Source organism: Colossoma macropomum, unplaced genomic scaffold, assembly GCF_904425465.1.
Source record: "Colossoma macropomum unplaced genomic scaffold, Colossoma_macropomum, whole genome shotgun sequence".
Lineage (NCBI taxonomy): Eukaryota > Metazoa > Chordata > Actinopteri > Characiformes > Serrasalmidae > Colossoma > Colossoma macropomum.
Genome location: NW_023494793.1, coordinates 8,036,166 through 8,054,346, shown reverse-complemented (window position 1 = coordinate 8,054,346; position 18,181 = coordinate 8,036,166). Strand labels below are relative to the sequence as shown.

General features: G+C 39.6%; 1 protein-coding gene across 2 annotated transcripts in view; it reads right to left on the bottom strand.

The window, feature by feature from the left end:
* Positions 1 to 18,181, bottom strand: part of dock8 (dedicator of cytokinesis 8) — an 87,343-nt gene that overhangs the window by 1,694 nt on the left and 67,468 nt on the right. For both annotated transcript variants that reach the window (XM_036578357.1, XM_036578358.1), the window contains 11 exons: positions 13,854 to 14,012; positions 12,926 to 13,026; positions 12,371 to 12,563; positions 10,535 to 10,678; positions 9,723 to 9,854; positions 9,459 to 9,593; positions 8,459 to 8,548; positions 8,001 to 8,237; positions 6,954 to 7,097; positions 6,322 to 6,428; positions 2,134 to 2,304 (listed from right to left, as the gene is read on the bottom strand). In XM_036578357.1, coding sequence (XP_036434250.1) covers positions 2,134 to 2,304; positions 6,322 to 6,428; positions 6,954 to 7,097; positions 8,001 to 8,237; positions 8,459 to 8,548; positions 9,459 to 9,593; positions 9,723 to 9,854; positions 10,535 to 10,678; positions 12,371 to 12,563; positions 12,926 to 13,026; positions 13,854 to 14,012 — 1,613 coding nt within the window. The remainder of the gene's footprint in view (positions 1 to 2,133; positions 2,305 to 6,321; positions 6,429 to 6,953; positions 7,098 to 8,000; positions 8,238 to 8,458; positions 8,549 to 9,458; positions 9,594 to 9,722; positions 9,855 to 10,534; positions 10,679 to 12,370; positions 12,564 to 12,925; positions 13,027 to 13,853; positions 14,013 to 18,181) is intronic.

Sequence of the window (18,181 nt, the reverse complement as noted above, 5' to 3'; positions counted from 1 at the left end):
AAAGAAATAGTTTGGCAAAAAATCAGATATACAGTTTTCTCCAATCCCAAATGTTGTCAATAAGCCAAGATTTTTGGTGCTTCTTTAGTTTTTTAAGCTAAAAGGCTCCAGGGAGCTGAAAAGTAATGGAAACATCAATCAGGACTGTGCAAACTACCTGCCTAATACCTAGTGGACATAACATGACTTTCAGAATCTCAGAAACTCTGTACTGCTCACGCTACACAACCTTTGACACGATCTTTCACCTGTTTCAGATCCATGACAAAGCATGTTGAAGTGTCTATCATGTGCTAAACTAGAACTTGAGCAATGTTTTGTACCTGTTAATGTAATTTGTGCTGAAAGAAGGATGGGGATAAAGCAAATTTGAATATTTTTTAAACAAAAGAATCATGCTGCTCTATAGCCCTATAGCCTCCTTCTGTTTCTTGGGTCCATACAGAACATGAGTGGCCATCGCCAACACAGAGGAGAAAGTTGCCATGAACATTCTCGCAGAGGCTCCAAACCCAGCCGTAGCAGCAGTGAGCAGCAATGTTGGTCAATGTATGCAACTTTTTTTCTCTAATAACACCTTCGCCATGTTTGTTCTTGTTTTGGTTGCTTGCCCCTCATTCCTTGAGTTTTCTAGCACTCTCATTGGCAGCTGCTCTTTAGTGTTGCTATTGCTTGTCATAGATTTTGGCCCAATCCCATTTCTTATTTTTATCCCTACCCCTTATTTTCAAGTGTCACCTTGCCCCTTAGAACTGAGTTAGATTGAAATCTTCCCATACAAAATGGGACGACCCTCAAATAAAAAAGAACATTACTTCATTAAAAGGCTACTAGCGGTGCTCTGTAGGCGACCCTGCCAGTCTGCAGTGATAGCAGAGGAGGAAAAAGTTCAGCAACCTCAAGGCTGGTCCTAGTTAAATTTAGGCAATCATATGCCTTCAAAGATTATACAATTATTTATTATCACCCACCCCTAATTCTTCGGTGATATGAAGCTGAAGTCAGCTATTTGCCAGCTTCTTGTTTGAATTTTCCTGTTCCACCTTAAATGGTGCAGCAGTTCTGATGTCTGAGGCACCAGCATGTAACTGCTGCATCATTTAAGAACAGGAAATTTAGCTTGCTAGCTGCTAAGACATCAGCATACTATTAGTGATATTTTATGCTTGTTATGAAGAAAAGGACCATAGTGCATTGACACAACATTAAACTAAGATCACACACATTAAAAGATTCACTGCTGAGAATTTCAAACCTGCTTTCAAGCAGCTGTCAGACTAGGAAACTAAACTGAACTATTTACAACACATGAGCAGTCATCACGCTATGTACAACTGGGTGGTTTGTTGCAGACTGCAAAAATTTGTCTCTGTTACGGAAATTGGGGCTAAAAACGCATAGTCATCACACACTCGCCTCAAACCGTGTTGAGTTGTTAAGTAATCTCAAGCAGTGTTGTTTATTTGGTTTCGTATACTGTATTAGACTGTTTTCTATGTAAATGCACATCACAAAGCTAAATCAGCAGTAGCCAACGTCTTGAAGCCTGAATTCTATCTATATTTTAGTCTATTTTTACAGTTAACTCAACAACCCTGTTTGATGCATGTATGTAATGATTTACGTAGGCAGTTTGCATGATGCTTGTTATAGTTGTAAGCTTGCACTACCTGTTAGCTATATTTCCCTTATAACTCCAGAGCAAAACTAAAGAAGCAAACTTCAGATTAGGGCTGAGCCATTTGGGGAAAATTGCCATTTTTCTGACCAATATTGCAGCTGCGCTTTAAATGTGACTATTTACTGTAAACTATGCTCCAGGCCTTTTTTTGTCAAGAAGATGAGCACATTCATTTTATCATACTTGAAAGCTGAATATTATTTGCCAGACTGCCATTTCACAAGCTCAGGTTAATTGTATCCACTTTAAACTTAAATAATAATTTCAGATATAATTACACTTGCGAATTTGTACTTTGTGATTTTGATATAAAAATGATCTTTCAGCCCTTCTTCAGATAACAGATGTCTGACCTAATCAATTACATTTAGCATAAGGAGAAAACTAAATTTTTAACCAGACTCTTCTTTTAACGCTTTGCTACACAGTGAACGAGTGAGCGGATGTAGTACCTGTTCTCAAAGCGAGGTTTGACGATGGGCTTGTACAGTTCAGGGATTTTTCTCTCCAGCATGGGCCTGAGGTTCTCCCTCAGCTTGTTATAGTTCTTCTTCAGCTCTTGCTGGTATTCCTTCTGGTCAGGTGTGATCAGGGCCTTGTTCTTCTCCACTGCCTCCCCACACCTACAGAACAAACGCAGTTACAGTGAACCACATATGCAGGGCTGAGGAAATGAGCCATCTGATGCTGTAGGAGCTGTAGGGGAACTGAATATGATTGAAAGGCATCATGATTTAAAAGCCTTATATGTTTTCTCTGGTATTTCTGTTACTGGAAGGCTTTTTAGAGCCGTGGCCATAAAATGAAAGACGGCCAAGGAAAAAGCCACAAAAGCATTAACACACTGGGCCAACTATGAGAAACATACACATATTACGTCCAAATCTGGAACAAGTCAGAACAAAGACATTCTGAAATAGTGACAGCAGATTTATTTCCATCCTAATGGTTTTACTCATGTGTTTTTATAAGGGTCTGTGCATTTGAAGGGTGCACATTTCAATAAATGGCATACAGTTCAAAAGTAATGACACATAAACCTGAACACAGACCAAATTTGTTCGGCCTCATAATAAGATCAGTTGTGCGCAATATGTTCAGTTTGACTGCTTATCTAAGATCCTTTAAATTCTAATGAACACAGCTGCTGCACTGTATATATGGAGGGCACTAATGCTTGATTAGAACTACGACTCTGAGGTGAGGTGGGTGATACTGCAAAGATTGAGCCTTATGATTCCTGAAGATATTTTCATGACACTATTTATCTGGAAAGTAAGAATTTATTATTTGAAATTATTTTATTATTTTATCATTTCAACATCTGTTTTGGTTAATCAATGCTTCATTAAATGAAATGAAATGTGCTGGTGATGGAATTTAACAAATGCATATGATTGCTCGTAGCATCGAGGAGAAATCCTGTTATTTTTTTACTGTATTCATGTTTACATATATTATATATATATGAAACACAATTATATGGAGCCCTGCTGGCGACATCCTGTATAAATGCATGTGGCCACACATTAGGATCGTGTTCCCACGCGTTAATATGGCATGGCCACACATTATTTTTAACTTAGTAAAGCGTGGGAATGAGATCATGCCCTACTTATTCCAGTTTTAGCTTTGTGTGACTTGATAATGTTGAGATCTGGGATTTTAAAAGCCTATGTGTAGCTTTTCCTTGCTCTATTGTTTAGTGAGTGCACTCTTAAGCCTACATCACACAGTTTTTAGCCTGATTTTAACCCCAACTTTCCTCCTCCAAAATTTTGAGAATCAGAAGCGAATTTCCAGTTTGGGAGCTTAGCTAGAAGCAACTGTCGATGTGGATGATCTTTCAGTGTGAGAGGTGAAACCAGTCTATCTTTAGCCTTCAGGTGTAGCTCTGGAGAGATCAGAGGCCTTTTGATATTTTCAGACATGTTTGATTTTTGAAACTGAAAATGTGCACCTGTTGTGGGAGATGGTCAGTGATGTAATTGACCAAACAATTCAAGAAAAAAGCCAAAGAGAGCCAGTAGAGAATAAAACAGCGAAGAGACTTGTATGTGCTCTGCGTGTCCAGTGGGGCCACAGAGATGGAGGAGCTGTTTGTTTAACTTCAGCAAATGCTTGAATAGCTTTATAATGTTTATAAAATATAGAGCAGGACTTCAAGGCACTAACTTTACAATTTCAAGTCAGCTTGCCAGTTTATAATAAAAGCAGCTCTCGCTGCAGAACAGAATGATTTTTCCCAACAACATATAGTTTCAGCTTTGTTAAAGTCATGTAATAACAATGAGATTTGAAATTTCAAGAGCTTTTCGTAGCTGAAACTTGTTATGTGAGAAGCTCTCTGCATTTCAATCACAACAAAATTACTAATTCTGCAAAAGACTATGGTTCAGTGTGAGGTGCTTTACAAATCAAATAGGATTTTCATATGTGGCAACCTCCACAGAGTAACCCCTTATATTTACAATTTCCAAATGGTATCAATTCTCTGATACCTGCACAGAACATTTGTAAAATCATTAACAACAACAGCAGTTTATCCAGTTCTGATTTTCTTTACTGTGGTACATTCCTCTAGTAATTAAACAAATTACTCCATATAGAATCAGAAATGGTTTTACTTTATTTGAACGGTAAACAGCTACAGAGTGTCTCACACACTGTTAAATACACAAACACAAACACTATTAAAGCAGTGTGAAAGAGATACTGAGAGTCAGGTGGGGTTCTCCAATGAGCTAACAGAGCAAAACGCCTCTTTATAGCATGATCTGCAAGGTGAGAATGAGGTCGAAATGTCTCTTTGCTAATGCATCTTTGTGTCTTGATCATTGTGCTGCGTGCTTGAGCATATATTAATGAGATACAGAAACCAATGACGATCCAAATATTACAGCACAACACTTTCAGTGTGGCAAGTGATGCTCTGATGGCTGTCTCGCTCTCCTGTGTGGTGATATTAGTTTTATTTTGTATGTGTACAGGTTGCATGCATCAACAAAATTTCACATAAATATGTACTTCGCCATCCACTAGTTTATCAGACTTGTATGTCTAATAAAACAGAAAGTGAGAAACAGATCTAAACGTGACAGAATCAATGAGTGCGTTTACATGCGCTCAATAATCCGATCATAATCGGATTTCAGCAGTTATCTGATTATTCAAATGGTCATGTAAACAGCATAGATTGGAGTAAGGTCTAGAAATCCGATTAAGAAATCTGATAAAGAGAGCTGGATTTTAGCTCAGTGATCAGATTTCTCAGTGCATGTAAACTCTTCCTCGGATTTCTTTCAAATTCCTCAGACTGCACGTGTGAAAACAGACTGCGACAGAAGATGAAGATGAAGAATTTAAAAATTCTTCATCCTCTAGATGATGTATGTTCATATTTTCAGGTAAGTGGTTCAATGCTTTTAAAAAAAGCCGCAGCATGAAGTTTGAGTTTTACATTATGTTTGTCACATCTTTTTCTGTGAGTGTACTGACTCATTGCAAAGCAGAAATATGATTACTGACTCATGTAGACCCAGAGTTTTCCATTATCTGATTCCTCAAGTGCATGTAAACGCATTGATCGGATTACTGACAAAATCTGATTTTCTGCAGTTATCGGATTATTAAGTACAAGTAAACACACCCACTGATGTTAACTGGCCAAAGTTTACGCACAAAACTGTACCATGCTAGATTTCCTTCATCTCTGCAGTACTTCTAATACTTCTAAAATTCCAAACAAAAAGCAGATTTTATACAGGTAAACTGTATGAGCTGACACCTATAAATTTTACAAACCGTGTAGTGCACACCTGGCTTTAGGTACACCCCTTTGGGGTGGGGGGGTCTCTTCTAAACCTCTATTTACTTAACCAAGCTGTTGATCAGTCTATTTCAATGACAGTAACACCAATGTGCTCAGAAAAGCTTACTGTGATGTAATTTATTGCGATAATGGTATCACATCATCAGATCGAACATCCCCGTTCTGAAGTATAAGACCCTTTCTCTCCAGTGTGTAAGGAGGCCATAACACTCACTGGATAATGTATCTTATAAGAGGCATGCCAGACTGAATGGATTACGGAAGAAAATAAACATTTTTGAAATTACAGTAAATATTTGTCAGTATTCTGGTAGCAATCAAGGTTCTGACGTACACTTTTCCAAAATGAAAGCCACCTTCAGGACCTAAACTGAAACATTCCCTCAAACGTTCCATATGTCCTGAGAAAAAAAAGGCCACAGTCTGATCCTCATTTATTTTGAGCTTTAGTTTAAACATCATAAACGTAATGCAAATCAAATGCAGTTGAATGGCATTAAACCTTGGCTAGCCTGTTCCTCTGCAAGTGGAAAATAAATGGAAAGAATAAAAAATGGACCTCTGTAGTCTTCTCTAGATGCTTTTTAGCCATCTTCAGAAATATTTAAGAGGAAAAATAATGGCACCTCATTATTCCTATTCTTGGTGCAAACTCAAACCGACTATTTTGCATGATTTTTTTTTATTTTCCTTTGAACTGAGAAGACACAGAGTTGAGAAAGCACTAGGCAAGTGGAAAAAAAAATCAGTGACCTGCAAAAAATGTTGGTTGTTCGTATCTCTTTCTTATCTCAAATGCCACACTCACCGTAGGATGAACTCTTTGAAACACAGCCGCAGCTTGTTGTGATGACGGTAGAGTTTAGGGTCTGCTGGGATTTCATTCAAGAAGACCTGGGCCACCTCCAGCGGTCCCTGAAGAGAGAGAGAGAAGATGGAAATAAAGAGGTCTCTCTCTCACTCTCGGTGCTGAAGGAGAAAATGAATGCTTCGTGCATTGGAGGCCACAAGGTAAAGTCAACACATAAGGGAAAGATCATGAATAGGTCTTTGTCTGAGTGATGTGGCTGCGGAGCCAGGCAGTGGAGGGATTGCTGTACGCTTCCTATGTTGTCCCTCCAACTGGCATTTATCACGTAACCACAGCCATCTCCTCAGGATTTCGGAGACATGCGCAACAGTAAACTTCTCATGATTGGTGTTGTAAACTGTTACTGCGCAGCCCCGCGTGGCCCCCAGAAAAGGGGGAATATCACTTTAAAACCTTTCAGACTGACTTATGTGGCTTACATCACTATAATACACTGTGCTTAGATTACCGCAAGCTTTTCCTGAGACTCAAACAGAGAGATTTCCTGAGGAGACGGAAAGTTCTCAGTCATGTGAAACAGTAGTGAATGAGTGAGTGAGCGTGTAAATGAGCAGGTGAGATGGACAGACCTGGTTGACAGTGGCTGTTACAGACCCCTGCAAAACCATCTGCAGCATTTTAGGGTCAGGCTTCTCTTTGTGCGTGGCGATGGCCAGCTCGCGGGTTTTCTTCTGCATGTCCTCGATAGCCACCTCAATTGGGGTGAGGTCAATCTGAAGTAGCAAAAACAGAAGTACGATACAGGTAAGTGCTCAGGTACATGCGTGCGTGGTGAGACAGACCCCTGGATCGAGAATGCTGAGGATGTCTGGATTTATACTGTAATATACTAAAACTCCAAACAAACATCCAATCATCAGCAATACCCAATTAGCCAGTTATAAATTTACATAATTTAGAAATCTTGTTGTAGTCATTGTTATAAGTTAGCCTCTAATTTTACAATGCATCAGCTAGTAAGGCTAGAGGAGCCTCCAAGAAATCCTGCTTAGGTCCCGCAAAAGGCTTGAGCCAGCGCTGTTTCTAGTAACTGTTAAAACTAGCCCCTTTAATCAGTTGCAAGTGATAAATCTGCACTCCCACCACTTTTGGCTTTATTAAGTGTAGCACAAATGCTGCTTAACCCTTAGAAGGCACAGTTTTCACCAACAGTAACAAAAACATTTCATAATTTTATATGAACTTCCAACGCATAGCTCACTAAAGCAAGCAGAGAAATTTGGTTGATTCTAAACGTTCAATCAATACAGCACCTCATTCTACATGTCTGTAGGTAGAAATGGAGCTTTTTAAATTTGATTAAAAAGTCATTGGTGTGCATAGTCTTGTTTTGCACTTTTGCCATATTTTTCTCATTTGTTGACACTGAGCTAAAAGGAAAAAATGTCAAAAATGCAGACCCAACCCTGTTCATTCCGAGCATAATTTGAACGCAAATGCAGTTCATTATGTAACTATGTTACTAATTAGACAATTACATAAGTACACTCAAATAATTACATAATGTAAACTGGATGCACAGGAAAATGCCAAGAGCTCTAAACTTCTTGGGGTTAAGAAGTTGCAGTGCAGAGTTGCAAGTAGAAGTTGCTGAAATCTGCATGGAAATTCTTTACCTGATCCTTCTGAATGACATTGATCCGCGTCTTCACATAAGGGAAGGCGTGCTTGGTGGTCAGGATGGTCTTTCTCTTGTATTGCTCGTTCAGCTCTCCTCGGGGCCGTCCACTCTTTGTGAACGGGGTGGTGTACATGAAACGCCGCAGGTTGAAGTTCTTCTCAAAGTTGGTCATGCGGTCTTTCATCTCGTAATCATCGAAGTACGGTTCCACGTAAGTGATCTGAATATAAGCCTAAATCCAAAACATAAATCAGCCACATATAAATGAGGAAATGTTCTGAAAAAAAAAAACTTCACTAGCACTTAAGTACCATTTAACAATCAAGCGTAGTTTCAGCTAAATAAGTGCTTTGTTTGTTTATATAGTAAGAGGAGGCTTTGCAGTTGATGAAACTCTGATTAGCTCTTGATTGTCCTGATGCTGAAATTAGCATTACGTCTGGTGTTAAGTACCTTGTTGGGATTCAGTTTGTTTCTGTCTACAGGTGTGGAATCCTTTATCATCTCCAGAACCCCATCCCCCAAACACTGGCTGTAAAAATTCTTCAGAAACAAGACATACATGATTATTTGCGGATTTATACACACACAAAAAAAAATATCAAATGAGCTCTGCTGATATACCTCTACACTACTACAAGGTTTGGAAGCAACAGTAACTTTTTTAAAACTGTAATATAAAATGTAAAATTTGTATTTTTTTCAAGAGGTAACAGGCAGTAATACACAATGGCCAAAAGTATGTAGACACTTGACCATCCCATATATATGAGCCTGGACATCCCATTCCAGAGTTAGCCCCCCGCTTTGCAGCTATAACAGCCTCCACTCCTCTGGGAAGACTTTCCACACGATTGTGCAGACGAGTGTGCATGGGGTTGAGGGACAGGACTCACAAAATGTGTCTTTATGGACCTCGCTTTGTGCACAGGGGCATAGTCATGATGGAATAAGAAAAGGCCTTCCTCAAACTGTTGCCACACAGTTGGAAGCGTATAATTGTCTAAAATGTCTTTGTATGCTGTAGTGTTAACATTACCCTTCACTGAAGGGGCTGAAAAACAGCCCCAGACTATTAGCCCTCCTCCACCAAACTTTACTGTTGACACTATGCGTTCCTGTAGGCACAGTTCTCCTGGCATCCACCAAGTCCAGATTCATCTATCAGACTGCCAGATAGTGAAGTTTGATTCATCACTTAAGAGAACATGTTTCCATTGCTTCAGAGTCCAGTGGTGGCGTGCTTTACACCACTGCTGAATTGTGTTCATTGCTGGCAATTTGATTATATTGTAAAATAAGTTTGATTATTTAAAAATCAGAGCTTACTCTTATGCTTTAGGTCTGTAGTGTACATATGGCTCTGTAGGAGTTCACTGATTGCTGGTGATTTTTTGTGGTCTCTGCCATACTAAACTCTGTAGCACTAGGCCTGTACTTTCAGATAGCTTACCTCTAGTCTGTGTGAAATCTCAGGCAGATGCGTGATTCCTGGCTCTTTATAAATGAATTCCACTTCATCCAGATCCCCAAACTTAGAGCCAAAAAAGGCCACACGGAAATACGTTCCAAACATCCTCTTGTGGCCCTGAAATAAGCCAGAAAACGTCTGGTTCAACTCTGTGGATAATTCAATTCATAGCATCTGCCTCATGAAACTATGCTATGTTGGCCCAAGCCAAAAGTCTATAGGAGCACCATCTGCTCTCTGGTTTACCTTCAGAACAATGTTTTCAAAGGCTCTTTTTAAGTTGTCGTGAGTTGTGGACAGTTTCCGGAAGTCTCTGTGGGCCTCCAGTATGGGAATGATGATCTTATACACTTCGTTCACTGCCTCATATAAGCCAGCCTGTTGGTGAACAATAGCAGAGAACATAGTGCATCAGGTAACATTAAGGATAAAATAAAGATACACCATTTTTTCCCTAACCCCGATGTGTTGACAGCCAACATGTTTATGTGGTTCCTGTTGTACAACAATGCAGCATACTATAACCTACAGGTGCGCGATATGACTTACATATAACATTTCAACATTTAAGTTTCACACTTTTAAGATACGCACTATACATAATGATACTGTGTGATTTGATTCTGGGGTTTGATAAGTTACAACAAACAAAAAAGGTACAAATGCTATAAAACTATAAATACAATGATTTTTCACAAAGTGTTCTGCACTAAATCCAATTAAACAGAACTTAAGTATTCTCTCTTTGCAAAGAAACACGCAGTTGGTCAGTGGTCAGTACTGATGATATCCACAGTATGCTCAGAAAAGTACTTCATCACAATAACAATAAATCCAAACGTCATTTTGCCCATCTCTACTACTGTCTATAAAAATGGGCAAAAGTACAGAAATAAGGCTTCAGCAAAGCTGCTCCTACTGTTTTTAGATATGCAATATGCTTTTGCCCACTTTTGTCCATTTGAGCTTACCATGACATGGTTTAGTGTTAAGTCTGTGATGATAAGGAATCCACAAGCCACGTTTAAGAAGTGATCCAAGGTGCATGCTTAACTTACATTGCTGAAGAGTTCTGCGGCCTGCTCGAGAAGGCCCACCAGACCGTTCTCTGTGAAGTAGCGCCCTGAGCAGACTCCATCCTCGTCTGGGGATAAAATATCGTCCGACACCGCAGACTCTTCCAGCACATTAGAAGAGATGTTCTGTCAGGGGAAAATTAACCCGTTTACCTCTGTGGCTTATTATGTGAATGGTTGTAAGATTAACTATACAACTGTGTGTACTATTAACACTGTGTTACTAAAGTACCATGTCTGAACTCAAAACACACAAACGTCTTGAACTCTAAGCTTATAATTCAGTTATTAAGACTTAATTATCCAGTAAGTACTATGAATTATTTGGTAACTACTATGAAAATAATATGTGCAGTACTGTGCGAAATCCAAAGACCACCCTTTCCCACCCTTGTGCTGGTGTACCCTCATTTGTTTTCCATGATATGAGCCTTTTAAAATATTGTTTGCACTTATCAGCATTCATGATGCCTTAGATCAAAAATAAATCATTCCAGATGTTGTTATACATCCGCAAACTTTCACTGATCGTTCATTATGCTTGATGGAAGAATCTTACATTATGTTGGTGGAGTACATACTGCATTCTGTTACTTGCAAAGATCTCAAAACTAGACTCATCAATGCATAAAACCATATTCCACATCTCAGATGTCCAGTTTGATGTCCAGAGTGTTCCACTTTAATTTTTTTTCCCATTTTTAATTTCTTTTTCTCAGTAACGGTTTCTTGACAGCTACACACCCTTTCAGACTCACAGTGTTGAGTTATCTTCTCACAGTGGAAGGATGGACAGAAACACCTGTGGATTTTTTCAGATCTGAAAGAAGAGTGGAGCTTGATTTTCTCCTCTCTCAAAGATGAAAGCTTTAAGTGCTGTTTATGTGATGGTGACAGTTTTGGTGGTCTACCAGGTCTTGCATGATTGTTAAGAGTCCCTTTTTCTTTGCGTTTAAATGTAACTCCTGTTTTTTCACTTATTTCCTCTTTCTTAATGCAAGTGGATGATATTATATGTAATCTCCTTAGAAATATCTCCTTTAGTCATTTTAGATGCACATAAGAAAGAAATTTGCATGGCAGCTGAGGTATGTTTGGGTAGTTGCTTGTGTGAATGTTAATGTTTTTGAAGGGGAACTTAATATCAGTGACTCCTTTGGTTGGGGATTGGGAAAAGCTACAGCTTGTTGGTTTTAAGATTAGGAGGATGGAAGAGTTAGAGTGTCAGTAGAGTGTACAAAGGTAAATAGTGGGAATATAAAATATTGGTAGATTTGGATATTATACTTTTTACTTGGGGCTTTTTTGTTATATATATACATTTCCTGTTTTCTTCTGACACTGAAAAATGAGTAATGTGTGTTTAATAGCTGTTTTCACTGGAAATTATATTAAAAGAGTGGTCTCTGACTTCAGTCAGTCACTTTTGACTGCATGACAGCACAGCTCCCTCCTCTGGCTAGGGGGGCAAAAAAGTGAGGACGCTGTATGGTAGAATTTCCTTATTAACCTTGTCTAATTATCCTTGATCCCATCCTATTCTTTGAGTTACACACATTTAATCCACATTAATTCCACACAAAGACAAAAGACCTTATTCATATGGATACACTTGTAGCACTGAGGTGTGAAATGTCTGTTTTACTGTATAAAATGATCCTTTCAGTTGCTGTGAGTTCCTGACTGGTACTTTGAGTCACTGAATGAGTCACTGTGAGTACTTGTTTCCATGTTCCAGTTATCTAACATCTTATTTTGAACCTGAGAAGGAGCAAAAAGAGTGCATATTTTGGCACTCCACCTGTATGTATCACTCACTTGGAATGTGACGCTGCCCACAGGCAGGTACTTGTGGTCCTCCAGCATGCTGAGGTATTCGGCCACCAGGGCGGCGGCGTGCACCAGGCACATGGCCGACTCTGTGAAGCACTTTCTGCTGTTGTGTTTCTCTGCCATGTTCTGGAGCCAGGTCAGCCGCAGATCGGGCGACGTCTGGTAGCCCTTGGCAATCCTGCCACACACACACAAATGCGGGGGTCAGCTCACTGTGATACAGCAATTAGGCTGCAAAATCCCAATTTCAACATCCTGAAATCAAGGGCACGTGTGCTTCTGCAGATTTACATGCAGCCTCTGCACACTGAGGACCAGATCACAGGGCTAAAACGCAGCCACATGGTTTCCATGGTAAGTCCAAAAACAGTAGACAAACAGCAGAAACCACAGGCAAATGGGAAGCAGAGGAAACCACAGCATTAGGAGCCCAGACGCAGGGGATGGAGACTGACACTCAGTCATGGGGGAGGTTACAGTAGTAGCTGTGACTTAGTGAGTGAGATTTTGTGCTTTTTTGTATATGTATGTATGCACTACCTATACATAAGGTCCATAAGCATCTCAGGGTCTTCCTGGAACTCCTTCATTTTCACTGTGTCTGAGAGAATGCTGTTTAGGTTCCTCAGAAGCTCATCTACCTGTGAATAAGATGGAGCAGAATAAGGGATAATAACCCACAAGACACAAAGTGGACTGCTTAAAACCCCCTTTAACATTTGTAAAATCACTGGAACACATATACTGCTTTTAAAGGATGACTAAATTCAATGATATTATAAAATATGCTAATTTTCAAGAATTTTTTTACATACGTTAAAAGCTTTTGCTGATGAAATGTGTTGTAGTTTAGGCTACAATTTGGCGTAAATAAAAAAAGGATTACACTTCCAAATACTAAATATAGAATCAAATACCAACGTAATAAACAAATATTAATTAAGGTCAGCCCTGTTATTACTAACAATAATCAGAGTAAACAATTCTTCTGTCAAGCAATGTAGTTCATTAACAGCAGGTCATGGCTGCCAAGCAACACAACCATCCAACATTACTCCACAGCACAATGGTTTCTGATAATGTGGAGCACTGATACAGAATTCAATGTGTGAATTTTACATTGAACACAATGAACATTGCTCAGCCCATCAGAATGTAGAACTGGAACTATTCACTGTATAAATTCTAACTGATTGAGAAATTGCTATAAAATCTATTCACTAGATTTAACACATTCCAAATATTGAAAATGATTCATTTGGTGGCTGTAAAACAACAAACTGAGAACATTCTGAGGTATTTCTGACATGGTATGGCATTTTATCAAAACAGGTCAGACCATAATTTCACTGGCTGCATTCTTGCTGGGCTATTGATTGACTCAGCAGTCTAGACTGTGAGGATTTCATCTGATTTGAGGCTTATTAATAGCATTAAATGTTGTATTGGTTTAGCTGTAGGGAATTACCTGTGAAGGGAGCTGTGTGGACTGCATCTCTGTGTCTTCTTCTGCATACGCTAAAATGGTCCGGAAAGATCGCCGCAGGTACTCCTCACGCACATCTGAGGACTTGCCCACCAGAGACGCCAACGACATGGTCACCTGCATCTTCACTCTTGAGAAATTCTGCCCAAAGAGCAAAACAATATGCAGTACTTACAGTGAATCAAGTCTTACTACAGTGTAAATATACTGCACTATGATATATATGACACTTAACAATGCCTAAAACAGTTCACATTCAGCATATAAAATCTTCCAACAAGATACTTTTTTTATTTTTATCTGTACTGATCTGTTTTTAAACCCGCTGCCATAGTTCAAATTAAGTACCTACACTATATGTCCAAAAGTATCTGGACAGCCCCTCTAAAGAGTGAATTCAACAACTTTAAGGTGCGTCTATTGCTGAAACAAGCATTCAGTTGCACGCTCACATCTTGTATAATCTCCATAGAAAAGCACTGATCAAAATGATGAGATATTCTGGAGCAGCCGCACATGAGACTAAGGTCACCATGTCCAATGCCAAGCATGGGCTAGAGCAGTATAATGTTCTCTGGAGCGATAAAGCACCATCCAATACCTTTGGGATGAGCTAAAGTGGTGGTCCACAACTAATCATCCAACACCTGTTCCTGACCTTACTAATGTTCTTCTGACTGAATGCAATCAAATCCACACAGCAATGCTCCAACAAAAGGGGTCCAAACTCCTTATTAATACCCGTGATTTCAGAAGAAATGCTATATCAGCAGGTGTTTACAAACCTTTGGACATGTACTGTACCCAATGCCTACACACTGCAGAAACTGCTCATTGCCAGTATAGCTTTTAGTTGTTTTGCTATTTGTCCCACATTTATCAAGGAGGAGATAATGTGCGTTATACTTTGTGATCCAAAGGTGATCTAATTTTAATATTCGAGTATCTGTCGGACGGATAAACGGATATTCAAATAACCACAGAGTAAACCCAAAAAAGTTGGGCTTTTGCTTGATTAAATAACTGTATCATAAACATGATAAATTTGGATTTGTTTTGGCACTGGTGCCAGCAAGCAAAAAAATCCAAATTAAAAAAAATCTTTAAAAAAAAAAATCTAAAAAATACTAAGTTCAGCAGCTGACAGCCAAAGGAAATCTTTGTGTTTGAGTAAAAAAGGCTGCCTTGTATGAGACAAAGAGCTAATGCTAACACTAGACTTAACTAGAGCGCAGCGCTAGTTTTTCTCTTCAGATAAAATGCAAAAATGTTTTTTGAGATAAAATTTAGAACAATTAAATATCTTTTTAATGTCTTTGTTATAGCCAACGCCAGCTAGACTAGTTAGCCCAGTTACAGATTCACTGCTTTGTCAATCTTAATCATATTTTTAGCAATGCATCCTTGGTAACGTGCTCACATTATGGCACTTGTGTTTTATTGTAGCACCATAGACTTACTTAATCTTAAATATGAGCAAAACTTTACAGCCGTGTTAATAGTTAACATTCAGTGAATTGTTGGATAGTATATATTTTCTCTGTGAATCTCTGCAAATACCCAAATAGTGATTTTATCATTTAAATACTGGCATGGTTAACTGAGTACTTGAGTAACCATGCACATCCCTACTCGTGACACATTTATCATATACATGAGCTAGCTGGCAATAGGGGGTCATGCCCTACACTATCAGTTCAGGTGATGTAGTGCAGCATGATCCTCAGTAAATCCTGGTGTACTGATAGCCCTATCGTAGCATGATCCACAGTTTTTCATAGTGAACAGACAATAGCTGTCCTCAAGTCTGATTAAACACACTTGGAAAATACCCTCTATCTCAGACTCAGTCTCTCTGTAAGTCCTTATCTGGGTTAGCCTCGGGGGTTGTTCGATGTCATTTTGCTATTCTGCAGGTGATAGGGCTGAGAATGAAACACGGCACAGTGCCAAGCGCATTTGGCCGTTGCTGTCACAGCCTCAGCTCATTGATTCTGGGGCAGACCCAGCCAAAGGCTGCAAATGCACCATCCGTCTTGCTTAGCATCAGGAAACTGCAAAATGATCCCCCCATTAAGTCGGACATAATTGCCAATGGATCATTTCGATGGCACCATTATGTTAAATTGACCGTATGTGTGGGGCATCTTGAGACACCGTCGTCTCTCATGTTGAGGCCGGTTTCGGCGTGAAAAATGGCACGGCGTCGATATCAGAGAGGTGATTTATCCGATGTTTGTCTTATAACCCGATTCTCTGGTGTTAGCATGCTGTCTAGGGTGGGACAATAGAGCTGGGAGGACATGAAAAAACTGCATGGAAGAGGAAAAAAACAAGCTAGTCCTCTCAGAAAGGAAATCAACATGACTCATTCAAAGGTTATACTAATGACAATGGAGACGACTGCCAGAGCAAACCAAACAATCAGGCAAACAGAGAGCGGGAGAAATCCATCCTTTCCCCATTAAAGATGAATGAGAAAGCAAACAACATGGCCATCTGGTGGGCTGGGCTGATGTGTGTATGTGTGCGTGTGGATGAGTATGTGGGTGTTTTGGCGGGGGGGGGCAAACAAAGTGAATAGAGGAAATAGTCCATCCAGCAGTACACTCTGGAAAGACCAAACTCAGACATACAGACCCTCTCCCAAACATGGCGTCATTAGTGGAATACGTGAGGCGTGACACTACCAAGCAAAGGAAACTGTATGCAAATGCAGGCCATGTTTGTGTGACAGCTTTTTTGAAGCTTCAATTAGAAGCTACCGCATCCAGCAGGCCGGTTTTGGGTACTGCAGCAAAGGAGGCTTTCAAAGTGTTATTCCTCAGTGTTGCTGAGTAGCAGTGGAGCAGAAAGTTGTAGATATTACAATTGTAAATGATTATAATTATAAGCTTAGCCATTTGCCATGTACTGTGACAGTCAAACAGCTGCTCTGTTGCTTTTCTTTTGCCTGGCTGTGGTATTGCATGTTGTAGCTGAGCTTCATCTAACAGAATACTGTAAATAATAACAGACATTTGCTGTACTGCTTCTAATGATGCTATATTTGTGGAAACGCCGTCATTCCATCTTGAGCAACCTCTGTTAGTAAACTTGGGGATAAGCACTTGGCAGGCTGTGACGCTGTTTTGGAAATTCCTGACAGGGGCTTTACGTGTGTGGGTGGGTGTGTTTGTGATTAGTTGAGCTATGCTATAGTTATAGTCATATCTCATGATGAGGTCAAGTGTAGTACAAGTATATGTGCATGTGGGTGTCTTAAGCTTGCTGAGATAAAGCAGTATCTCATGATTAGGTGGAGTGTAGTGCAGGTGTGTGTATATCTTATGTTGGTTTAGCTCCAGTCAGATCACATGGTGAAGTACAGTGTGGTGCAGGTGTGTGTGTGTGTGTTTTTGCCAGCTGAGCTCTAGGATCTAATGATGAGAAGAAATAGGCTAGTAGCACTTCAGCCCTCTCTTTCTTTTCAAAATTAAGTCTAACCCTTAGAACCCTACAGGGCCGCCAGCTACCCCACTGCGCACGTCCTATTAAAGTGACTGCCAAAAGTCAATCGTTTGTCATAGACAGATTTGGTAAAATGTGTCAGATTCTTGTGACTTCAGCGGAAAAGAAGAGCGCTCAATGATTTCTCCACTACTCATGTCTGACTTTCAAAGGTCTAACTCGGCTACATAAGCTCATTAAAATCACATATATATTTATTGGTTTTCAGTTTGTTCAGCACTTTCTTGCACGAGCTAATGAAATCTTGCATTTCGCTTCATCAGTCTCATTGCTTTGGTTCCAGTAGCAAATGGGAATGACAAAGCAGTATATCCTTATTTTCAAACTGCCTAATCCCGCAGCGGACTGCAGAGGGAAGAACGAAACTAGTGTCCCCTGTAGGTCCCTATAAAAGTGCCTATGAAGACTATCCCAATACATTTACAATGTTGCCTGGATAAAGTATGTGTAGGCTCCAGTTTTTTTCAGAGCTTCAGAAGACCTGTTACACATGTCTTTCAAGAGATTTTAAGAGATGATTTAAATCTCATTGATGCGGTTTAGGACACACTATGACTTACTGTGCACTATACAAATGAACAAAACTGTGGCCAGTCACTTTAGACAAAAAGGTGTGTATTCACAAACCAGCTCAGGACTAAGAATGCTTATGTAGAATCAGTATTTGTACAATGACTGTCATGAATATGGAGGACTGAACCAAGACCAGCCCTGCTTTATGAATACCCACCCTGGTGTCTGAAATGGCTGACTGTAGAAGTGAAATTGTTTTCATTTCTACAGACCACAGTCAGTCATAC